The 23747-nt window shown below is 56.2% G+C and overlaps 2 protein-coding genes across 3 annotated transcripts in view; one reads left to right on the forward strand and one right to left on the reverse strand.

The window, feature by feature from the left end:
- The first annotated feature begins 951 nt into the window (after nucleotides 1-951).
- Sh3gl1 (SH3 domain containing GRB2 like 1, endophilin A2) lies at nucleotides 952-20318 on the forward strand. Its single transcript, XM_008836991.3, has 10 exons — nucleotides 952-1126; nucleotides 16932-17000; nucleotides 17123-17195; nucleotides 17696-17839; nucleotides 17985-18118; nucleotides 18210-18368; nucleotides 18451-18554; nucleotides 18867-18991; nucleotides 19131-19187; nucleotides 19335-20318. Exons 1-10 carry the CDS (start codon nucleotides 1082-1084, stop codon nucleotides 19529-19531), a joined length of 1107 nt encoding a protein of 368 aa, XP_008835213.1. The 5' UTR covers nucleotides 952-1081; the 3' UTR covers nucleotides 19532-20318.
- Nucleotides 20319-20423: 105 nt separating this feature from the next.
- Mpnd (MPN domain containing) overlaps nucleotides 20424-23747 on the reverse strand; it is an 8336-nt gene continuing 5012 nt past the window's right edge. The window contains exons 9-13 of one of the 2 annotated variants that reach the window (XM_008836989.3): nucleotides 22908-23076; nucleotides 22674-22744; nucleotides 22457-22546; nucleotides 21358-21450; nucleotides 20424-20619 (exon numbers count right to left, since the gene is read on the reverse strand). In XM_008836989.3, the coding sequence (XP_008835211.1) occupies nucleotides 20533-20619; nucleotides 21358-21450; nucleotides 22457-22546; nucleotides 22674-22744; nucleotides 22908-23076 (510 nt within the window). In that variant the 3' untranslated portion in view covers nucleotides 20424-20532. Of the gene's footprint in view, nucleotides 20620-21357; nucleotides 21451-22456; nucleotides 22547-22673; nucleotides 22745-22895; nucleotides 23077-23747 lie in introns of both variants that reach the window. The other variant, XM_008836988.3, reaches the window with a different exon arrangement.

The raw sequence follows: 23747 nt of genomic DNA on the forward strand, positions 1-23747 counted from the left end.
CCGGCATGCACATGGCAGCTAAGAACCATGTATAATTCTAGTTCCAGGGGCTCTGATGCTCTCTTCTGGCCTCTGTGGGCAGCATGTGGTGCACATACATACATGCAGGCAAAACACTCATACATATAAAACAATAAAAATAATAATTCAAGCTATTCATATTGGCACCATAGTATCGGACTAAGGATGGAGCAAACATATTCTTTGATCTACTCTAGTACATTCAAGTCAGTTATAAACGAACTCTTCAAAGAATCTCGGAAATGTCAGCAGTTGCAGCACTACATTGCCAAATGCTCTCGCTGTAACCATCTTCCTGTTCCTCTTGTAGAGTCTAGTGCTTCACTCCCCCATCCATTTAAAAAATATTTTATTATTTTTATTTTATGTGTATGAGTGTATTGCTTGCATGTGTGTTAAGTGCACCCGTGTCGTGCAATGCGTGTGGAGGTCAGAGAGGGCGTCAGATCCCCTGGAACTGGAGTTATGAGCAGTTGTTAGCTGCCGTGTGGGTGCTGGGAACTGAACCTGGGTCCTCTGCAAGAGCAGCAGTGCTCTTAACGCTGAACCAGCTCTGCAGACCTGTCACTCCCCAACCCCCACTCATTATTAATTTTCAGCTCATTCTATACACCTGGTCTGGGTTTGGTTTTTTGAAACAGGGTCAGTAGCCTTGAACTCCGTGTGTAGGCGAGACTGGCCTGGATCTGAGACCTGTAGCTCCATACCCGGCTTTAAATCCACCTTCTGGGCTGGAGGGGGCGCTGTAGCCCCCTCCGGCCTCTCTAGGCTCCGCCCTCATCTCTTTGGTCTCGGCGGGTTTCCTCCCCAGGTCTAGGAGCTGAGGGAGAGTGCGCGTGCGCTTCGCTTCCGGAAGGGGGCGCGCGTGCGCAGAAGTGCCCAAACCGAGAGGGGGCGTTACCGGAAATGTGCGGTTGCCATGTAATATCCCGGCCGCGCGTGCGCCTGAGCTGGTCGGGGCGGGCGCGCGGAGCTGACGAGCGGCTGTAGCTGAGGACAGAGTTCGGTTCGGCGGGGAAGCCTGAGTCCGGGCGGGAGGCCGGACGGCGCAAGAGACGACATGTCGGTGGCGGGGCTCAAGAAGCAGTTCTACAAAGCGAGCCAGGTGAGGCGCCGGCCGGGGTGGGGCGATCCGGTTCTGGCTTCGGGTGCGAACCCCAAAACCGAGCTGCCACCTTCACTCCCTCCGCTTGCCATCAGAAGGGGAAGAGGGAACCCAGGTACCCAGGGTGTGCAGCCAGGACTCCCCACACACAGCCCAGGGGTGTGAAAAAAGTACTAGATTGCTCTGTTAAAAAAAAAAAAACAGAAACTTGATGAGGCGGGCGAGAGGGCTCGTGACTGAGTGGGGGCTTGTCGCCAAGCCTGACACCCTGAGTTCAAATCCCTGGGGTCCACATAGTGGAAGGAGCGCATCCCACATCTCCAGGCTCCCCACTGAAAATGTACCAACATGGAGATTGCCTTCAAAAGTCTCTTGCAAAGATGGCTGAGCCAGGTAAAGGGGCTTGCCGCAAAGCCTGAGGACCTGAGTCAGATTGTGGTGAAAAAAGATGCAACTCCCCAAAGTTGTCCTCTGACTTCCACACCAGTACCACCCTCCCCTCCCACCCCACCCCCAGACACAAAGGTAAAAAGAAAATAAAATTAGAGTAAGCTGGATGTGCGAGGTGCAGCACGCCTTTAAATCCCAGCACTCAGGAGACAGAGGCAGGAGGATCAATGTGGTCTACATAGGGAGTTCCAGGCCAGCCAGGGCTACATGAGACTCTGTCTCAAAAGCAAATAGAAATTCTCAATACTTTAGAACGTTGGAAGGGGACAGTGAAAAGTCCGTTTCCAGGCTCCCCTGGTGACAAGGACTGCCCTCAACTGCCCCGTCCCCATTTCCAAAACATGTTTGTGTGTTCAAAATGCACCCTTTGGATTCCTGTGTTCTGGGTCCTTTGGGGTCCTTTGTGTCCAGTTGGAGCTGGAATTCTGTGCCGTTTAGCCATGTGCTTTGGGGGCGTGGAGGGTGTCCCGGGCACTGTTGGGTCACTGAACACTGAGGGTCCCTGACCTTTACTCACCCTGGGCCAAGAGCTCCATCTGTCTTACCACAGATGTCTTCAGACATCCCATAATACCTCTTGGGGACTTTGTTGATGTTTGCTTTTTGAGACAGGGTCTTACTGTGTCATCCAGGCTGACCCAAAACTTTCTATGCTTCTGCCTCTGGGATGCTGGGATGACAGGATACCAGGATGCCACACCTGAGTCAGGCTCAGTTCACACTTTTTTAAGAGACAGGGTCTCCCTGTAGCCCCAGCTGGCCTGGAACTTGCCGTGTAGACCAGGCTGGTCCAGATCTATAGAGATGCACCTGCCTTTGCCTCTGGAGTGCTGGGATTAAAGATGTGTGCCACCATGCTCAACTCTTTGTTTTGTTTTTTCTTTTTAGTTAGGGGATTCATTTTAGTTCCCAGATTAACCTTGAAGTCCTGGGCCTAAGTGCTCCGCCTGCCTCAGTGCCTGGACTGTACTCACACCTGCTGCGCTTGAACTCACTCACTCTCTTTCTCGTTTTGAGATAGGGTTTTGCTGTATAGCCCAGGCTGGCCTCGAATTCATGAGCCTGCCAGTGCTGGGTTATAGGACAACAGGCTTAGCTGGTGGAATTGGGCTCACAGGCTGAACTCCCAGAAGTGGAAAGTCAGATCCTGAGTTAGGAGCACTTGCTTCTTTGTTTTGTTTTGTTGTTGTTGTTTGTTTGTTTTCACATAGCCCTTCCTCTCTTCTTGGGGTGGGAAATGCTGGGGAATGGAACCCAGGGCCTCGCCCATGCCAGGCAAGCGCTCTCTCACTGAGCTATGTCCCCAGCCCCACACATTTTATGTGGGACTTTGGAAAGCTCTCAAAATAAAAGGTAAGAAGCAGGCACTAGGCATGCGGGCTTACACCTGCCATCTGAATGTGGTAGGCTGAGACAGGAGGATTGCCTTGAGTTCAAGGTCAGCTTGGACTACTGGATAAGACCCTGCCCTATCTCAAAGCAAGAAATTGGGGCATGATGGCCTTTAATCCCAGCACTCCATAGGCAGGTGGATCTCTGAGACCCAGGCCAACCTGGTCTACAAGGCGAGTTCTAGGCCAACCTTGGTTACAGGGAGACCCTAAACAGGAAAGAAAGGGACTGGCGTAGCTCAGTTGGTGCACTTTCCTGGTATCAACAAGGCCCTGGCTTTGCCACAAGTTCTGGGCCTAGTCTGCAAAGTAGAGCCTGATTCAAAAAAAAAAAAAAAACAAATACATTGCTAGTCCAGGCCCCACTGCTCCTAACTAGGAAGATGGTGGATCCAGCCTGTAGGAAACAAGGCATATGTACAAATTACTTCCCAACTTCTGTTCTAAGAAGCTCCAGATGTTCCTGGGCCATTGGCACATCACAGGTTAAGCGTCCTGGGTGTGGAGCTGGCAGCAATAGGTCCACAGGCAATGAGCAACAGTCACCGGAATTGCTTGGGCCAGGCCACCAAGCAGGGCTCTTCCCACAATCTAGAGGCCCGGTGGGAGGGAAGAGCTGTATTTCCCACCAACAGGCAGCGAATGCCTCATCCGAGGCAGAGAGGAACACCAAGAATAAAGGTGTTTGAAGGTTATCTCTCCCCATCGGAGGAGAATCAAAGCCTAGGGAATTTGAAGCAGAAAATGGATGGGCAATACTGTGCCCTGCCGCCAGGCAGAGCTGATGGGTAGGACCTGTGCAGTAGCCAGCTGCAAGAGCCTGCGTGTCTCAGGGTGCACTGCCAGCCTGGACCCGCCAAATGTTAGGGTGTGCTGGTGGTCTACACTGTCCCTTGTAGATGCTGGCAGAGGGGCCCCTTGGGTGGCCACCAGAATCCTTCTCCTCCCACCTGGAGGTGAGTTCAGATCCCATCCATCCCAATGGCAAACCTGGAAAACAGGCCAGCACAGGATCGTTTTACTGTTTCCACATTCCAAGGTCCTGTCCCAAAGAACGACTTGCTCTGCCCAGAACCCAAGCCAGCTCCAAGAGCCGCTCAGCTCCTAGGATTTGCCTGGCCAAGGCCCAGCCTCCTGTGGGAGTTTCCATGGCACCCATCTCTGGGCCTCTGAGCCCCCAGAATACTATACTGTCTTGGGTCTAAAAGAAAAAAGTCTGGGGTGATGGGGCAGGCCTGGGATCCCTGTGTACTCAAGAGTAAGAAGAGTTTTGGGTTCTGGGCCAATGTCGGCTACATAGCAAGGTCCTGTCTTTTTAAAAAAAAAGGCTGGAGAGCCAAGCATGGTGTTGTACACCTTTAATCCCAGCGCTCAGGAGGTAGAGGCAGGCAGATCTCTGTGAGATGGAGGCCAGTCTGGTCTACATAAGGAATTCTAGGCATCCTGGACTACAGGGAGACCTACTTCAAAACAAAAAAGGGCTGGAAAGAGGCTGGGCCCCACATGCAGGGAAGGCCCCTGGGTTCTACCTCGGCACCTTATGAACCAGGTGGTGATGCACATCTCTCATTGGGAGTTAGAGGCAGGAGGATCAGGAGTTCAGGGTCATCCTTGGCTATGTAGTGGGTTTGACGCAGCCTGGGCTAGGTGAGACTTTGTCTCAATAGATAAAAAGGACCCGTTGGCCTTCCTCGTGAGGAGTGACTGGCAAGGATTAGATTCAGGGGCTCAGAGGCCTGTCAGGGTCGGGAGGAAGTCTGGGTTTTGCTTCTTTGGGGTGGGGAGGGGTGGGGCTCAGGTCCCCTGGTTGCAAGCACAGCATCTAGGGCACAGCGGAGAACGGAAGGTTCCGGGCCTCTTCCCCAAACTGAGGAAGTTCTGGGTGCGATGAAAGAGGCCTGTGGCTCGGAAGCTCACTTCTGTGTGTTCTGGTGACGTTACTTCCAGCCAAAACTGCTGGCTCGCTTCCTGACCTGCAGCTGGGGGAATGCAAGCCTGGCTGACCCTTTTTCCCCCTTTCTCCCCCTTTTTTTTTTTTTTAAATCTCCCAACCCTTTTTTTTTTGGCCTGAGAGGGAGGGAGGGAGAAAGTTTGCAGAGGCAGACTGGTTAGTCTGAGCTGGGAAGAAAATGACTCACCAGCTACTCCACTTTGTGTGTGAGGGGTTCTGGGGACAGAACCTGGAGTCCCCCGTCCCAGCCTCCCTCCAGTTTGTGTGGAGAGAAATGAGCAAGCATGGGGGTGGGCAGGGACCCCAGTCTGTGAGAGTGAGCAAGTTTGGGAATTGGGCTTCTGCCTTAAGCGTCTACATTGGCTGAGACACACACACGGCAGGGGTGAAACCTCAGGCTTTGCACATGCCAGGCAAGTCTGTCTGCTAGAGATGGGACCCAGAGCTTCCTGCATGCTCAGTACCAAGAAACACCCAGACCCCACCCTGATTTCCCACCACGTGTGACAGTTGCATGCAAGTCCACGTTAAATCTGAGAGCTGAAAGTTCGCCTGTGACTCAGAGCCCTGGGCTCCCCAAAGACTCCTCAGGTGCTAATCACACTGCTTATCTGGGTGTGTTGATGCCACCCCCACCACCCCAATTACAGCCTGGGCCCAGAGCTTCCCACAGTGCCCTGTCTCCCTGGAAAAAAGTGGGAGCTGGTACATCTTGGGAGACCTGCATGCCCAGCTGTTTGTGAGACCCCCTTCTGTGGGGGGACAGGATGGAGAAAAGGTGTGTTGGGGGCAGGGACTCCCTGTTCCCCCTCTGTTGTCAATACCCACATCTAGGCCCTTCCAGAGCAGCCTCTGCTGCAAGTGTGCATGTGTGTGCATGCGTACATACACATCTCTCCCTCCATACAGTAGCAGCCTTTGACCTGGGGACCTGGGCCACAGCTGCATGCTCCACCCCGCCCCCACTCCAGCCCTCCCCAATCCCTCCTATAGTTATCAAGGTTCCAACATGGAGCTGATGGGGGAAACTTCTAGTGAGGGCCCCGGCCAGCTAGCCCCAGGCTGTCAGAGGTGCTGGGTGTGGGAGGAGCAGGAGGACTGCCCTGGCCTCTGCTGCTCCTTGGTGGGGAGGGAGTGGCTTTGTGTTTATGTGTTTGTAACATGTATGCACACGTGGGTGGACGTCAGAGGTCACATCACTCACCTCAGTGTTTTGAGACAGGACCTCTCAGGGACCTGGGACTCACTGATTAGATTATAGTGGCTGGCCAGGGGTCTCCCCCACACCCAGCCTTTTTGGGTTTTTTTTTTGAGACAGAGTCTCTCTGTAGCCCAGCTGGCCTGGAACTCACTAAGTAGACCAGGCTGACTGTGATCTCACAGAGATCTGCCTGCCTCTGCCTTCTGAGTGCTGGGATTAAAGTCATGCTCCTCAGTGACTTTTTAATAGCTGATGAGCCTCTGGTGGCCTTCTGGTCCTTTCCCAAAGCTGCCCAGCCCCCTCCCCTTCTCTGCCCCTCCTCCCCCAGGAGGACTCTGTCCCTCCTCCCCCAGGAGGACGCCCTCAGCTTCCTTTTCGGCTTAGCCTCCAGCAAACCTGCTGACTGAGCTCTGCAGGGCCACAGGACACTCCCAGCACATGTCCAACTAGGCCTTCTCTCCCAGGTCTCACTCAGCACCCTCACACACACCTCTGGGGACTCCTGCAGGAGCTGAGACCCCCAGCAGCTGGCACCCTGCTGGGAACAGACAGCACAGATGACAGCTCCCCACACCCGTGTCAGCGGCCCAGGAACGTGGAGGGTGGGAACCCTGAGAACTGAGAGTCCTGCTTGGAGCTGCGGGGTGACACTGGCAATGGGTTCTCTCGCCCAGAATGCCCTGTGCCTCTTCTTCCTCCCTGGGTGGCCCTGTACCTCTCACCACCCCACCCGGTGCTCTGCCTTCTCCGGTTCATCCTGTTGGTCTGCCCTTGTCCTTGATGTCTCAGAGCCTTCCAGAAGGGAGTTCTCCACCCCATGAACAGCTGGCACTGTGGTCTCCACCCTCGAACCATCAAATGTGCTTTGCTGTCACTGGATAAACTGCTATAAGTCTTGTGCTGGCCCTGCGCCCTGCGGGGTGGGGAGTTGCCGTACAGGTACCAGCAAGGTGGCTGGTGCTCAGTACAGGGATGGGGAAGTTCGTCCACCAGCCTCCCACCCTGTCCCCAGCCTGACTCGGTGAACTCAGTGGCTGATTCATCCTTTGAGACTTGGCAGGGGCAGGTCCAACTGGTCCTAGGAAAGAATTAGCCCAGCTGTGGCCCTGTGACCATAGGCTGCACCTCCAACATGTGAGAGAGGAACTGACAGGTGTCACAGTATCCGTAACCCAGAGCCAGCAGCCCAGGAGGGGACAGCTGGGCTGCCTGCCTGCTTGCTCAGAGGGTACTGGCCAGGCCAGCCTGCTGGAAATACCAGTTTCCCAGCTCAGATTGCTCTGACCTAGACCCTACCTGGCCCAGAAACGTTCTTCTTGGGTCCAGGTGGCCTGGATAGTGCAGCGTACATCCGAGTACACATGACTCTGCCCTGCCACACCCTCCCAGATATCTGTGGCCCCTGCTTGTCCCCTGGGTGCCTAGTATCCAGCACCCCCTCCTGACTGCCTTCCAAATCTGCGTCCCTCATCCTGGCATTCACATGGGGCACTGGCCACCTCCCCACAGGCAGCCTGTCCACCAGATGGAGACTGCTGAACAGCACCGCAACACCAGGGCTCCTCACCTGCTGCCCCGTGACCTCAGTTCACCCTCTAATCTGACCTCTTTCCCTTCATAGGAAGCTGTTTTGTTTTTTGAAGCAGTTTCACTCAATAACTCAGGCTGGACCTGAACTCCCAATCCTGTCTCAGAATCCCAAGTGCTGAGATCATGCATGGGGACTACAAAGACAAGTTTAAAGACTTGATTTTTTTTTTTGTCTTTTTGAGATAGGGCGTCCCATATATGTATCCCCAGCTGGCCTGGAACTCACTATGTTGACCAGGCTGGCCTTGAACTCACATAGATCTGCCTGCCTCTGCCTCAGGAATGAGTGCTGGGATTAAAGGCGTGCACCTGGCTAACATTTTATATTGGCTCCAGGGGGTTCTTGCAGCATGTGGCATGTTGGCTGAACACTTGCCTAGCATCCCCCAGTGAGGGACGGGGGCATTCAGGTAGAGTGACAGCCTAGAACCCCCAGTGAGGGACGGGGACATTCAGGTAGAGTGACAGCCTAGAACCCCCAGTGAGGGATGGGGGGTGTGGCTCAGAGATAGTGCCCCTGACTGGCATGCAGGTGGCTCTGGGTTTGTCCCCAGCACTGAGCAAGGGAGGGTGGTGGTGTCTGTTTCGCCATCCTTGGATAGCTGGAGTTACAGACCCTGTGGGGAGAGCTATGGAGTCAGTCCTCCCCAGAGCTTCTCCCATGTCTGTAGGCGGCTGTAGGAGCTGACCACAGCTTGTGCTGCCCACAAGAAGTCCTAGCCACTAGCTCTAAAAGAATTTCTGTGGGTATAAGGTCTCCGCTAAGTCACCTCCTGTTTTGTGGAGATCTTAGCTCCATCTCAGCCTTGTGTCCTTCATGTCCCTCAGGGTCCCTGAAGTCTTGAGGGGTCTCAGCAGCATCACCCAGTGTGACGCCGCTGACTCTTGAAGCAGGACAGCACATGGGTGACGTGTGGGGTTCCTGCTGTCGTTGTGGGGGCTTGTCCAGCCGTAAACAGACGCTTGTTCTCATAGGTCCCCTGGGAAGGACCCTTTCCACTGTGGCCAGGGGAGCTTGCATTGCACAGCCCCCCCGGGTCCCTCTGCACCATGGAGCTCAGCCGCCAGTGTCCATCCTCCCAGGCCTACAGGACATAGAGGGTCAGGTTCCCTTCTTGGGTCTCCCCAAGTGTGTGGCACAGGGTGTTTGTGACATGGAGAGATCTAGAATGAACCCTGTTGGTTGGGTACCTGCCTTGCAACTGAAATCAGCAGGCTCAGCCAGGGTCAGAGGGAGCCCTGTGCTTTGTCCATGCAGGGCCACCAGCCCAGGCTCAGTGTATGATGGTTCCTGTCCATCCGTCCTAGCAACGTGGTGTTTCACCCTCTGTCCAGTGGGGCCACAGGGAGTCACTGTATGGCTGGTCTCTTGGGTTGTCACTTTCTCAAAGCTAGTCCTACCCGGCTGGCTAGAACTGTGTCACCATGATGAGTGCCACCCAGAGCCACAAGTGTTGTGTGTCTGAGCCTTGTGAAGGAGTCATCCTGTCTGCTGTCCTGGGGGAGCCAAGCCTGGGTGACTCGATGGTTCCTACCCTGCTGGCAGCTCTGAGGCCCCAGAACCCGAGTGTCTGTTGCGTCCTCGCCGGCCTGACAGCCCTGTCTGGAAGGTCCTGTGCTTGAGAGCCAGGGCAACCACCCATAATAGCAACCCAACCCTCAAGACCTGAGGCAGGAGGATGACCTTGAAAGTGAGGCCAGCCTGGGCTACAGTGTGAGATCCAACTCAAGACAGATAGATGATAGATGGATAGATGGTTGATCCATAGATAGGTAGATAGATGGATAGATGGTTGATCCGTAGATAGATAGATGGACTGATAGATGACACATCTATAGATGATAAGTATATTGGTTGATAGATAATGACAGACAGAGATACCCACTGCTCCTTAGGTTCCTGTGCTTGGCAATGCCCATTGCAAGTGCAGTGTCTGGCACAGCTGCTGCAGAACCATCACCACAAGGGTTGGGAGTGCGTCAAAGCAGCGGAGCTCACTGTCTTGTCACAGCCACCAAACCCCCAACTCCCATCACTCACCTTCCTCGAGATCCACACGGCCCTGTCATCCACAGGTGTTTAAAGGGTAGTTCAGTTTTTTAGAAGCTTTGTTGGGAGGCAGTGGTATACGTGCTGTTGGCCATGACCAGATGGAGAGCAAAGCTGATATCTTGGGGAAATGGGTCCACTCACTCAGCTTTCCATCACTGTAACAGAGTGCCTGGGAGAGTCAGCTTACTGAGAGGAAGGGTTTGTCCTGGCCCAGAGTCTGTGAGGCTCCAGTCCCTGCTGCTCAGCCCCGGTTGCTTTGGGTACTCCACAGGCTCCCTCAAGGGACTCAGAGAAAACACTGGATCAAACTGGGGTATGTTCAGGCTTTGTGTAGAAAATGCAATTCAGGGCTGGAGAGCTGGCTCAGCAGTTAAGAGCACTGGTTATGCTTGCAAAGGACCTGGTTCAGTTCCCAGCACCCACATGGCAGCTAACAACCATCCATAGCTCCAGTTCCAGAGGATCCGACGTCGTCTTCTGACCTCTACAGGCATTGTGTGACATGGGTGCACTTACATGCAGGCAATATACTCATACACAGAAAATAATTTTATTTTTTAAATGCCGGGCGTGGTGGCGTACGCCTTTAATCCCAGCACTTGGGAGGCAGAGGCAGATGGATCTCTGTGAGTTCAAGGCCACCCTGGTCTACATAGTGAGTTCCAGGACAGCTGGGGCTACAGGGTGACCCTGTCTCAAAAAGACCAAAAAAAAAAGCAGTTTGCCCATCTAATTCTGATGATGGCCTTCACTCCAGAAACCCTTCATCTAGCCCGCACTGATCCCAGGAGCCCCCAGCCCCCAGCCCACAGGGGTGGGCTGCAGATGAGGCTGGCACTTCTGAGTCTGGTGGCCTGTGCCCTCTGATGGATAACCATAGTGACCTTAGTGGGACTGTGTCACAGGCTGGGTTCCTAACAGCCCCATCAGCACAGGTCCCGCATCCCCTCTTTGCCTGTTCCCTCATACCTGCACTCCCTCCCAGCTAGGCAGGCCCCTCCATGTGGACCTGGTGCTCCCTGGTGGTCATCAGTGGTCACTGCCCTGGATGTGTGCAGTGCTAGCTGTGACTGACAGGGCCTAGGATGGGTGACACAGAGGGAGAGGCATTGGCCTCTGAGTGGGAGGGTACAAGTGACTCACGGGCCCCAGGATGCCTAGATTGCAGATGTGAGAAGAAGATGGCAGTGGAGGGCAGAAGCCTTGGCCAGTCCTGCCACTCTGGGCTGTGACACAGGGGACAGAAGTAAGGGAGGCCAGGGAAACCTGAGCACAGGCATTTGAACCCCTAAACTCGAGATGAGGAGTCCTGCGAGTATGAGGAGTTGACATATCTGCCTTTGGCCTGTGGCCCTCTGTCTGGACTCTGTCCTGGGGATGGCCGTGTGCAGGTGGAGCCCAGACAAGTGGGGTGTCTCTGAGAGTCAGAAACTCACAGATCCCAGAGCCTGGGACACAGTAGGAGGTGACAGTGAGGGTGGCCTGCTGGGTACATGTTGCTCCCTGCCTTGCGGGGCACGTGTAGGTGAGTGCATACATGTGTGCACAAGTTACCCAGCACCCAGAAGTGGCCCCTGCTTGGGGTGTGTGTTCCCTTCTTTTTTGGTTGTTTTCGTTTTGTTTTCATTACTTATTTTAAGACAGTGCCTCATGTTGTTCAGACTAGCCTGGAACTTGGTATGTGGTTGAATGTAAGATTACCCACATGTGCAGCCACAGCCATCTGCCATGATGTGATTGCCGGCCGCCTGCTTCCCTTTGAATGGTGCTGAGGAAACATGGGGTCTTGGCAGTGCTCTACCACTGCGCTGAATCCCAGCCCAGCCCTGGTTTTTTTTTTTTTTTTTTTTTTTTTTTGAAGTTGGGATCTTATGTAGCCTAGGCTAGCCTCAAACTCACTATGTAGCTGAGAATTGCCTTGAACTCCTGATCTTCCTGCCTCCACCTCTCCAGTGCTGGGCTCCATGACACATGCACTGACTCCTTAAAAGACTGGTCTCTGCCAGATGAATTCTGGAGGGTAGGCTGATCCTGCTTTCCCTAGGACTGTGGCTTCTAAGGTGCCTGTGGCCCCAAGGCCAGTGCACTGTCCTTGGTCTACGTTACAGTTGAGGAAACTGAGGCCAGAGGAGAAGTGGGTTTCTGTGTACGCGAGTATTGCCTGCATGTATGCAAGTGCACCTGTGTCATGCTGTACCCATGGAGGCCAGAAGAGGGTGTCAGAGCCCCATGAACTGGAGTTATGGATGTTTTTTAGTGAGATGTGGGTGCTGGGAACTAAACCTGGGTCCTCTGCAAGAGCAACCAGTGCTCTTAACCTCTGAGCCAGCTCTCCAGTCCCCTTCCCAGAGTCTGTCCTTTCTCTGAGTGGACAGGCTTGTAGCAGAGCGTGTGACTCACCGTGCACCACCTGACTGGGTTCCCCGTCACTGGTCACCTGCCTCCTGGCTCGTGGGCACACCTGCTGTGACTCTGTGCTGACACACAGTAGGCAGGTCCTTCCCTTATTTATTTTAATAGTGTCATCTCAACATATGCCCTCTGCCCCACAGCCCCCACAACACAGGACACAGCGCCCGTGGCCTCTGCTGGCCAGCACGGGACAGTGACTTCTAATCTAGCGACTACAGGCTGGTCAGCTGGCCCCAGGCACTGGCCACCCTGGCTTGCCCCAGGCCACCCTGGATTGCAGAATGTGGTCTCCCTGACCTGACAAGTGTCACCTGTCACCCAAATCTTGTGTGACAGGTGTGAACTACAGTCTCACAGGCTGCGTGTAACCCACCACAGCCCAGCCCTTCCCACTTGTGTGTTGTGCAACATAAACAGGTCCCCAGGGTGCAGAACAAGACTGTGGCAGAGAGCTAGGCCTGGACAGCAGGCAATTGCAGTGCAGGGGAGGCTACACCCATGCAGGCTGGACGTCCAACAGGGCTGAGGGTGCCCGTAGCTGGGGACACAAGTGGAAGGGACAAGTGGATAAGACCTGGTGTGAGATAGCTTTTGAGACAGGGACTGGCCATGGGAGGGCCCTGAACTGTGGGCATGCTGTGGACAGGGCAGGGTGAGGGTGGGGTTCCTCCTACTGGGGATGCTGCAGATGGCCAGTCAGAGCTGTGAGAGCAGAGGGGAGGCCATCAGATCTGTCCTCGTGGCTTTTCCTGTGCAAGGGGACTCTGGCTCCTAGTTGGGACCTGCACCTGTGCACTGGACTGTGGTCACTGGGTGCTATCCCCAGAGTGGCAGGCCCCTCTGCGGGTTCTTACCAGGTCCTTCGTCAGTTCTGCATCCATGAGACCCCTAAACTGCTGTTCCTGCCATGAGTATGCAGCCAGGCCATGGCACCCCACCCCCTACCCCATTGAGATGCAGCTCCCATAGCCCCAAGGGACGGTGCCTATCAGACACCCAAAGGGGACTTGGGGCCTCATTTGTTTGTGGCTTGGGTTTTTTTAATAAGTTTTCATGTGAAGTTGATTTTCCCAGCATGTGACTCTTGCCCCATCTGAAAAGTGAGCGACTAATCAGACCAAGCAGCCACCAGGTCTCCACCTCTAACATGGCCAAGTACTCATGGTGGCCTCTGGTCTCTTGAAGAGGGGGGCCCAGTACTCTCCACTATGGACTGGCTCCCAGGCCTTCTGGCCAGCACCCTGTGCTCTCTCCACCATCTGGGGTAGGGACAGGGTAGGATCCAGGGGAGCCCAGGCTTCTGCTAGCCACTCCATGAAAACAGTCTTCCTAGGGACCTAGGGTGTGGCCCCCTGCGGGGTGGATGGCCTCTCCCAGCACTCTTGACAGCTGCAGTCTTAACAAAGGTCAGAGGTGCAAGAATAGCCCAATTGTGGGGTGCAAAATGCCTGGGGCCCTTGATTTCCCAAGTGGTCCTCATCTCTTCCTCCATCTCCATCTACTGCACAGACGGGGAAATCCTGGACAGGTGCAGGCACTGTCCCCTCTCCTTGGGGTCCTGGGTAGCAGAGACACAGGGCAGGGGGCGCAGGCCTACTGGTGTCCCAGTATCAGACCTGGGGCAGTGCAGGGTGCTGGCCAGCCAGGCCACCATCACCCAGCACCCCCTCCAGATGACAGGCTGGTGATGATCAGGCCTGGAGTAGAGCAACCAGGGTTCCCCCTTCAGTCACTGCCAGAGCTGGGTACCCACATGAACCTTAGCCACCAAGGACAGAGTCTCCTTGCCTGTCCCTGGGGACCTTATCTGGTGATGGTGTCTGCTAAGAGGTGCCCATGGGGGCCATCTCAGCCATCCTGATGGATGGTAAGGGCCTTGGGTACAATGGGTCCCTGGTGACTCCCTCCTTGCATCCCAACCTGATACTGCTGTGTCTGGGTGATGGGGCCCTGTGTCTTACCCCCAGGCAGCCCACTGGTTCCAGGGCCCAGGACCCCCTGTGGGCAGCAGCCTGCCACCCTCCTGATGTCCCTTCCCATTAGCTCAGTGCCACCCTACAGGCGCAGCTCACAGCCAAGCTCACCAGAGGGGCCATCATCCTATGCCACTGATTGGGGCCACGGGGGAGGGGGTCAGTGCACTGGAGCTGTCAGGGCTCTGCGGGGCCCCAGACAGTGCTTGGCTCCTTTCTGAAAAGTTCTGTGCTCTCAAGTGCACTTGCAACAGCCTCAGTGCCCTTCTCACCGGGAGCCGGGCACAGCAGAGGTGAAGACCAGGCCCAGGCAAGCCAGCTGAGGCACTGGAGTGGAAGTGGGGCAGCTCTGCAGCTGCCCAGACACAGGGTCTACTGGATGGGATCTAGAGGGATCCATCCCTTCAAGGTCCAGACTGGCTCGGTGACCACCAAGGGCCTAGCACAGCACCTGGCCCACGGTGAACATAGCCTGTGTCTGTCCTCCATGGATCTCACTGTTGCTGTTCATCTCATGTTCACTACTCCCTTGGCCTGTGGCCTCCAGGCCTGGGTGGGCTCATGACATCTGGTGGACAGTGTGTCCACTGTGGTAGTCAGTGGGCACTGGCCTGCTGCCGCCAAGGGACTGAGGTGTTCAGGCCCTGCACCTGGCCTCAGACTCCCACTCCTGACCATAGGTGGTTACCACTTACAGTGGGATTGGACCGTGGGGCCCCAGGCTGACCCTCAGGAGGCACAGTGGCCACAATGTGCAGCAACCTAGTGCCGTGCCACCATTGTCCACTCCATGGTCACCACAGCCAAGTGGCAAGGCAAGGTGGCTATCCATCCCTAAGAGCACCCCTGCTCTGCCTGGCCCGTCCTCAGACTGAAGGGATATCCACTAGCCACTCTGTTCAGTCTTTTGTTCCTGTTTCTGTTTTTCATCTAGCGACGCTACTGTGAAGCCCAGGGACTCTCAGGCAGGGCAGGCTCCTTGCCACCCAGAGGCACCCCCGTCTCCCTCCAGTCCCCAGGGGCACCTGTGGGTCTGCATGTGAGGCCCTTCACATTCCCAGGTGCCTGGTTCACAGGTGGGCAGAGGCCGTGCCAGGCAGAACCAGGCAGGTGCAGGCTGCCCGCCCCCAGCTGCCACCCTGCACACATCTGGAGGTCACAGGCCCAGCTCCCATGCCGAGCGTGGTGGGCAGACCTTTAACCCAGCACTCAGGAAGCAGAGGCAGGCGGATCTCTGAGATCAAGGCCAGCTTGGTCTACATAGCAAGTTCCTGGCCAGCTGGGGCTACAGGGAGACCGTGGGAGGCCTTGTGATACACAGGCTGGCCAGAGAATTTGGGGTCACTGGGCCCTGGGGATCACAGCATGGTTCGCCATGGGGAGTGCATGGTTCGCCACAGTCAGGGTCCCTGGTTGTGCTGGGGAAACATGAGATTCAGTTTCCTCCTAAGATGACTGCCTCTGCAGGGTCAGCCCTGGGACAGGGACAGACACCTGGCATGACAGCCATCTCCTCCCTGCCAGCCCTGCTGTGGGGGCCGGGGAGCTGTGGAGAGGGGACTGCAGGGGGCCCAGCGCCAGAGGGTGCAGTGTCCAGCAACATGAAGGACACCAGGATTGTAGGGTCCTAGTGTGGTGTTGAGTCTTGGGGTGGCTGAGTCCCTGGATTGGGGGGGGGTACGGCACAGCAGGGGGCCCCTAAGAGGGCACCCAGGTGCACCCTGGACTCTGGCTTCCTGCGATAGCTCCACCCACCCATCTTGGAAGCCAGTCCACAGCCACAGGCCACCAGGCCCAGGTGCTTCCCCCGGAAGCTGTGGCTCTCCTCCCTTCTGCACTTACCAGCAGAGCTGTGCCCACAGCAGGCTACAATCCTGATGCGAGAGTGCCAGAAACACTTGAGGGATCAGCTAGCAGGACCTGTGCTCTGTTCCTCTGGGAATGGGACAGCTGCGCACATCCAAGCACCACCAGAGACACAGAAGCCCCTCCACACCCACTTCCTTCCTGTCCCTCTGTACCCCGAGTCTTAGCCATCAACACAGCCCCAGTGGCTGCTCACCAGCAGTAGCTGGGAGTCATTCCCAATGACTGGCGCCTCTGCAGCCTCTTTGCTTTCTCAGGCCACTTCCTCTCAGCCGGATCTCTACAGCCTTACTGACCCTGCCTGTTGCGAGGGGCATCACAAGGGCCCTCACAGAACCCTTGCCCAGATCAGAAATAGTGCTTGCTAGGGTCAGAGTTGCAGACCCTAGGGCCAATGGCACTTGAGAGCCTCATCCCACCTGCCAGGAGGTAGCAGGGCCTGCTGTGGGGTGCATGCTGTTAGCCAATGAGCCAATGCCAGGGACACACCTTGCTCCATGCTTGCTGCCCCAGCCAGGCCCAGTAGTGGACCTGTTGGCTCCCAGGGGTAGTGGCCCAGGCTGTGGGCCGTCCTCCTGCACACCATTTCATCCTGGGGAGGCTTGAGGTCTGATACCCTGGACGGGTCCCTCAGGCCACTCCACCCCAGCCTCAGGCCTCACATACAGGCACCTGACCACAGGCTATGACTTGTGGCCTGGCTCCCCTGAGGGGTTCTGTGGGGAGCCCTCTCTCAGTGGCATCACAGAGGACTTGGGGTGCAGCAGCCTTGTGAGGTGATGTCCATATGAGTAGGACATGTGTCCCCTGAGCACCAGACTCCCAGACTAGCTGCTTGGCCAGGAGGGGAAGTATCCTGAAGGTGCCCTCTCTGTCCCCTCTGCCACCTCACATGGCTTCCCTTCTCCTGCCCCACAGCTGGTCAGTGAGAAAGTTGGAGGGGCCGAGGGGACCAAGCTGGATGATGACTTCAAAGAGATGGAGAAGGTAAGGCTCCTGGGACTGGGGGACACTCAGCACTGGGGCAGCTAGAGGTTGGAGGGTGCAGGGGGCTGTCCCCCCGCCACTCTGCCTGCTTCCCAGGGTTGTGACATGCTGTCCCTCCACAGAAGGTGGATGTCACAAGCAAGGCAGTGGCGGAGGTGCTGGTCAGAACCATCGAGTACCTACAGCCCAACCCAGGTAGGCCCAGCTACTGCAGAGCTAGCCCAGACCCTCAGTGTCTGTGCTGTGACCACAATGGGGTCACTGGAGAGGAGCCACAGGGCCCTGTGGGCTGGACCCACTCAGAGCTGTCCTTAGTCAGTGGCTCAGCTCTGTATCTCAGGCTTCCCTTGAGCTGAGGTGACTTCCTACCTAATGCTGCCCACACAGGAGGCCCCTTCTGACTAGCTGGCTAGTGTGCAGTGGGGCCAAGTCTCCCCAGACAGGAGGCAGTGAACCAACAGTGGTCACTGTCAACTGGGACAGTGAGGACAGAGCCAGAGACCATAGCTGGGTGGGCTTGTGCCTGACCGTGGAGCCTCTGCTGTCTTCAGATGACAGGCCCAAAGGTCCAAGACTCCTGTGGGACTTGGTCCCCTCTCCTGTGAGCTGCCCACTCCTATTGCCTGGCTGGCCCTCGATACATGGGTCCTGGTCCAGGTGCACGCCACCCACCTGGGCCATCTATTCCCTGGCAGCCTCCCGGGCCAAGCTGACAATGCTGAACACGGTGTCCAAGATCCGAGGCCAGGTGAAGAATCCCGGCTACCCGCAGTCAGAGGGGCTGCTGGGGGAGTGCATGGTCCGCCACGGAAAGGAACTGGGTGGAGAGTCCAACTTTGGTGAGAGCCAAGGTGGCCAAGGACTGGGTGGCTGCGGGAGCAGAGGGCAGGGGCCTTTTACGACTTTGTGTCCAGCTCCAGGCTGTGGCTCGAGGACCACTGTGCAGTGGGGAGCCCTGCCCATAACAATCACCCCTTCACACAGGTGACGCTCTGCTGGATGCAGGTGAGTCCATGAAGCGGCTGGCTGAGGTGAAGGACTCGTTGGACATCGAGGTCAAACAGAACTTTATTGACCCCCTGCAGAACCTGTGCGACAAGGACCTGAAGGAAATCCAGGTGTCTCTGGGCGGCCCAGGCTGGCAGGGAGGGTGGCCGACCTTCGCCACCCAGTGAGTGACACGTGTCCCCACCCACCACCCACGCGCAGCACCACCTGAAGAAGCTGGAGGGCCGCCGGCTGGACTTCGACTACAAAAAGAAGCGGCAGGGCAAGATCCCCGACGAGGAGCTGCGCCAGGCACTGGAGAAGTTTGAGGAGTCCAAGGAGGTGGCAGAGACCAGCATGCACAACCTGCTGGAGACCGACGTGTGTGCCCCACAGGGGCTGTGCGGGGAGGGGCCTGGAGGGAAAGTGCACCCCATCACCCTGCCCCTCTCCCATCCCACAGATTGAGCAGGTGAGCCAGCTCTCAGCCCTGGTGGATGCACAACTGGACTACCACCGGCAGGCTGTGCAGATCTTGGACGAGCTGGCTGACAAGCTCAAGCGCAGGTCAGTGGCGTCCTCCTAAGTACAGTCCCCTCTGCAGCTCTCCTGTCTGCCCAGGACTACCGTGCGCCCCCTGACAGCTGGTGTGGGCAGCCCACCCTCCCATCACTCCATGCTGCCCCTGAGCAGGATGTATGTGAGAATGGTGGTGACTGGCAGCCTCTGTGGGTGCCCAAGGCTGAGGGTTAGGTCCAGTCCAGGTCCCAGGGTTCCCGTGGGTCGTGTGGCACCATGTGACATGTCCTGTTGGCCCCATGCAGTGGTGAAGGGGAGGGTGTGCACGCTGCACACACACTCAGGGCTCTGTTCTCGCAGGGTACGGGAAGCCTCCTCACGCCCCAGGCGGGAATTCAAGCCCCGGCCCCGCGAGTCCTTTGACCTGGGAGAACCAGAGCAGCCCAACGGGGGTTTTCCCTGTGCCCCAGCGCCTAAGATTGCAGGTAACAGAGACCCACAGAGGACAGCCTGGGCTAAACACTGATCCAGGCCACAGATGGGCTCCCCAGCCCTCTAGATGGGGTATGGGATCAGGGCCTGGCCTATGCACTGCACTAACACCCTGGTTCTCCCCCTGAGCAGCACCCTCATCATTCAGATCCTCTGAGAAGCCTGCACGGACGCCCAGCAGGAGTATGCGTGAGTGTTGGGGTGGAACTCCCACATTGGAAGTGGCACATGCCAAGTCACCCCATGCCCCATCCCTCCCTGCAGACGCCAGCACAGCATCCCGGGGTAAGCGGGGAGGGGGTCCTCACCACCAGCCTGATACCCTGCTGTCTGCAGCACCCCTGGACCAGCCCAGCTGTAAAGCGCTCTATGACTTCGAGCCAGAGAATGATGGGGAGCTGGGCTTCCGCGAGGGCGATGTCATCACACTCACCAACCAGATCGACGAGAACTGGTACGAGGGCATGCTGCACGGCCAGTCCGGCTTCTTCCCACTCAGCTATGTGGAGGTGCTGGTGCCCCTCCCACAGTGACCACCACGGACCACTACAGTGACCACGGGACCGCCATGCATAACACGAGGTGCTCTGCAAACACTAACGTTCCTCCCACCCGGGGGTGACAACTCCAGGGAGGTCCTCCCCACTCCCCCAGCCCCAGGCATCATCCCGAAGACTTGGGGAGACCTGCCCTAAGTGCCCACTGTCTCCACCCCTACCAGCCCATTGCTGGCAATGGGCTCAGGGCCCGGTCCAAGCTCCCCAGAGGCGCAGCCCCCAGCTGCACTACCACTGCATCCTGGGAGCTGGACATCCCCACAACCCAGCCTGTAAGTCAAGCTCCGCAGCTCAGCACGTGGGGGTGCCTGGCACCAGCTGTGGGTGCAGATGCACAACCATGCATGCACACACACACACATGCACGTGTGTACACATGTTCACGCCTCCCACGGGACCACAAACGCAGCCTTAGCCTCCACTCTGCCAAAGGTCAAGCACAAAGGCCCTGAGCAGAGGGTGGCACCAGGGTCTGCCACCGTCCTGTCAAGTGACCATTGTGGTCTGTAGGTAACCGTGGGCAGCTGGCAATTCCCCGGCATCCTGGCAAGCCCACCATGGCCCTGGCATCATTTCACACCACTGCCCCGGCTAAGGTGATTTCATGGGCTGGGCTAGTTACATTCCTCTTCGACAGCCCTGGGGCCCAGTCTTGTGGTGCTGCCCCCTCAGATGGGCAGTGCAGCCTCGCCCCCAGCCCAGACCCAACAGAAATGTAGTCCTGATGTTTTTCTAAGTATTAAATGTCTCTTTCTATAGCCTCTGCCTCGCCTTGTGCAGGTTGGGCCTTTCCCTGTCTTCACCCCCTTGGCTCCACCCACATGGCTCCAGCCACTGCCCTCATACACACGACATGACAGACTCACACTGCTGGCCACTTTGACATTTTATTACCCAGCCTGGGACTTGGGTAGAATAACAGTGCACAGCTCGGGGCCTCCGGGTCCCTGGACTGTAGGGTGACAGGCCCGCAGGCATCAGGTCACCTGCTTGAGCACACTGCACACCTGCTCCAGTACGTGGCACACGCCCTGGTCCTTCGGGGTCCGGCTGGCCAGGGACATCTGAAGCAGCAGGACTGGGAGTCAGACTGCCTTATCCTCAGAACTGCAGCCTGCTGGGTGCCAGCCAGACAACCCTGGGCAGGCCCCAGAGATCACTGTTCTGAGACAGGGTCTCCTTGGAACCCCAGCTGGCCTAAAAACTCCATGTAGCCCAGGCTGGCCTAAGATCTCACAGAGACCCACCTGCCTCTGCCTCCTAAGTGCTGGGGTTAAAGGCGTGCACTACCATACCCAATCCCAGGTCACTTTTAAAGTTTTTATTCTGCTGGAGATTGGTTTGGTTTGGTTTGGATTTGGGGGGCAGGGTCTTGCTGTGTAGCCCAGGTTGGCCCAGAAGAAGAGTTCCTCCTGCCTCAGCCTCCTGAGTGCTGGGGTGGCATGTACACCACCAAAAGGGGTCCCACAGTTTCAATTAGAGGAAACAGCAGCATGGATGGTACCCCTGAGTTTCCCACCGTGTTGGGATTCCTGCCAGGCCTGGCTGCTGCCCAGGTGCCATTGGCACCTTGGCCTCAGGTCAAACCACAGGCCCTGGCACTGTGTCCGGCTTGCATATGCCCCACAGTAGGTTAGGTGTATTAGTTCGTTCATTCATTTGGGGCTGGAAATACAGCCTGGGCCACTGTGGACCTGGCAGGTTGTCCACCCGGCTCTGTGACCTCCCTTCCCCACAATCACTTTTTCAGACCGTCCCGGTGTGACCCTACCACCGGGACCCTGGGGTAGAAGTGGCCTGACCTTGAGCTTGTCCAGATAGCTGAGCTCGGGGCTCCAGGCCTCTTGGAACCTCACAAGGTCCGGGGCACCCTTGTAAAACTCCACCAGCTGCATCTGTGGACAAGAAGCAGTATGATTGCCTTCCAAGACCCTGCAGCCTCCTCCAGACCCGGAGATGGACCACATTGGGGTCATCTGAAGGCCAAGAATACTGGGGCAGCTTCTAGAGGAAATGCCAGGTGAACACACAGGGCACAGGCCTGTCCTGAATACCAGTCTAGCCTCATCCCAGTTGATGCTGGTAAACCCACAGGAGTGTCAGTGCATTTGAAGACACAGCTCTTAAAAATGATCACCCATGGCCAGGTGTGGTGGCACACACCTTTAATCCCAGCACTTCGGAGGCAGACGCATGTAAATCTCTGGATCTCTGAGTTCAAGGCCAGCCTGGTCTACATAGTTCCAGGCCAGCTGGGGCTACAGGGAGATCATTAAAAAAAAATCACCCACAAATAACAAATAATAGAATATTTTTTAAAAAGTGGGGGATTGGAAAGATGTTAAGAGCACTGGCTGCTCTTACAGAGGACCCAGGTTCAGTTCCCAGCACCTACATGGCAGCTAACAACCATCCATAACTCCAATTCCAGGGGGTCTGACATCCTCTTTTGATCTCCAAGGCCATTGCACGACATGGGTGAACTTACATATTCAAGCAATATACTCATACACATAAAAATAATTTTTTTTAAATGATCACCCACCCAGCTGTGATGCATGCCTGTCACCCCAGCACTCAGAAGAATCTCAAGTTGGAGGCCAGCCTGGGCTTACATAGAGAGACCCTGACTCGAAAAAGGCAGATAGGGCTACAGAGCTGACTCGGCAGTTAGGAGCACTGGCTGTTCTTGCAGAGGACTAGTATTTTGTTCCCAGTACCCACATGGCAGCTAACTGGAGTCTAATTCCAGTTCCGGGGATCCATTGCCCTCTTCTGGCCCCCAGGGAGCACTATACACACATGGTATACTTACATACATGCAGGCAAATACTCATAAATTTAAATAAAAATTTAAGAATCCAAGCAGGGCAGAGCTGGTGCCCAGGAAGGGCCACTCACCATCTCGTGTACCACATCATTGGTCAGGAAGCTGTCTTGGACGTAGGCCATCTCTACAGCCATGGGAACGCTATAATCACTGGGTCTCTGCTGCAGGGAGGGATGGGGGCCCATCAGGCCTCCCCTGTCCCCAAGCTCAGGGCATCCTCCCAGGTACAACCCTACCATGCCCATGCCCATGCCCACCTCCCCCACCCCCACTTCCCCTTCCACCCACCTCAGGGGGAGGGGTCACCCAGAAAGGTGAGATCTTGGACTCAGGGCCCGGGTTGCCAGAGTAGTATGGGGCTGCAGGGATAAACAGGGTCCAGGTCTGAGGGCTTGGAGCACTCAATCAGGGCAACCTCTGCCCTCCCCCAACTGGAAGCCCGTACCCATCCAGGATCCCCCACCCCTAACCCTGCACCCAGCTGAGGCCCCCACTCCAAACCCCTCACACATGGGGCCTCACAGCACAGCAGAGCCAGGCATGGTTGGAACCCGTTGCTTGAGCCCTGCAGCCGTAATTGATATTCCATCTGTGCGTCTATGTCCTGCAGGGATGGCAGTGCGGGGCTGTGCGGGTGGCTATGGTACCAGCCCACCAGGGACAGGCCTCGAAGAAACAGGCTCTGGTAGATCTACAGAGAGGAGCAGCTGAGATGTGGGGGCAGAACCAGGACTTGCCCTACGCAAGGGGACTCACAGGCCATTAATGCATACTTGCTGTGCTTTGTGCCCCCCTCAACCACACGGGGCAGCTAAGAAATGCATCTAGGGGGCCAGCAAGATGGCTCAGTGGATAAAGGAGGCTTGCGACCAAGCCTGAGGACCTGAGTTCAATTCCCAGAACCAACTTCTACAAGTTTTCCTCTGGCCTTCACACACACACACACACGATAAATGTCAAAATTTTTAAAGTGCTGTCACTAAGCTAGGCATAGTGACACAAGGCTAAGGCTGCCATCCCAGCACTTGGGGGGGTGGAGGTAGGGGATCTTCTGCTAAAAGCCAGTCTCAGGTATGTAGGGAGTTTAAGGCCAACCTGGGGTATGTAAGATCTTTATTCAAATTTAATTTTTTAAAATTTTTATTTTATGTGTATTGCCCATATGTAAGTGCACCCACATTGTGCAGTACCCGCAGAGGACAGAAGAGGGTGTCAGATCTCCTGGAACTGGAGTTCCAGACAGTTTTTAGCTGCCATGTAGGTGCTGGGATTCAAACCTGGGTCCTCTGCAAGAGCAGCCAGTGCTCTTGACTGCTGAGCAGCTCTCCAGCCCCACTTTTCTCGATTTCTTTTTTTTTTTTT

Source organism: Nannospalax galili, unplaced genomic scaffold, assembly GCF_000622305.1.
Source record: "Nannospalax galili isolate Female #2095 unplaced genomic scaffold, S.galili_v1.0 scaffold77, whole genome shotgun sequence".
Lineage (NCBI taxonomy): Eukaryota > Metazoa > Chordata > Mammalia > Rodentia > Spalacidae > Nannospalax > Nannospalax galili.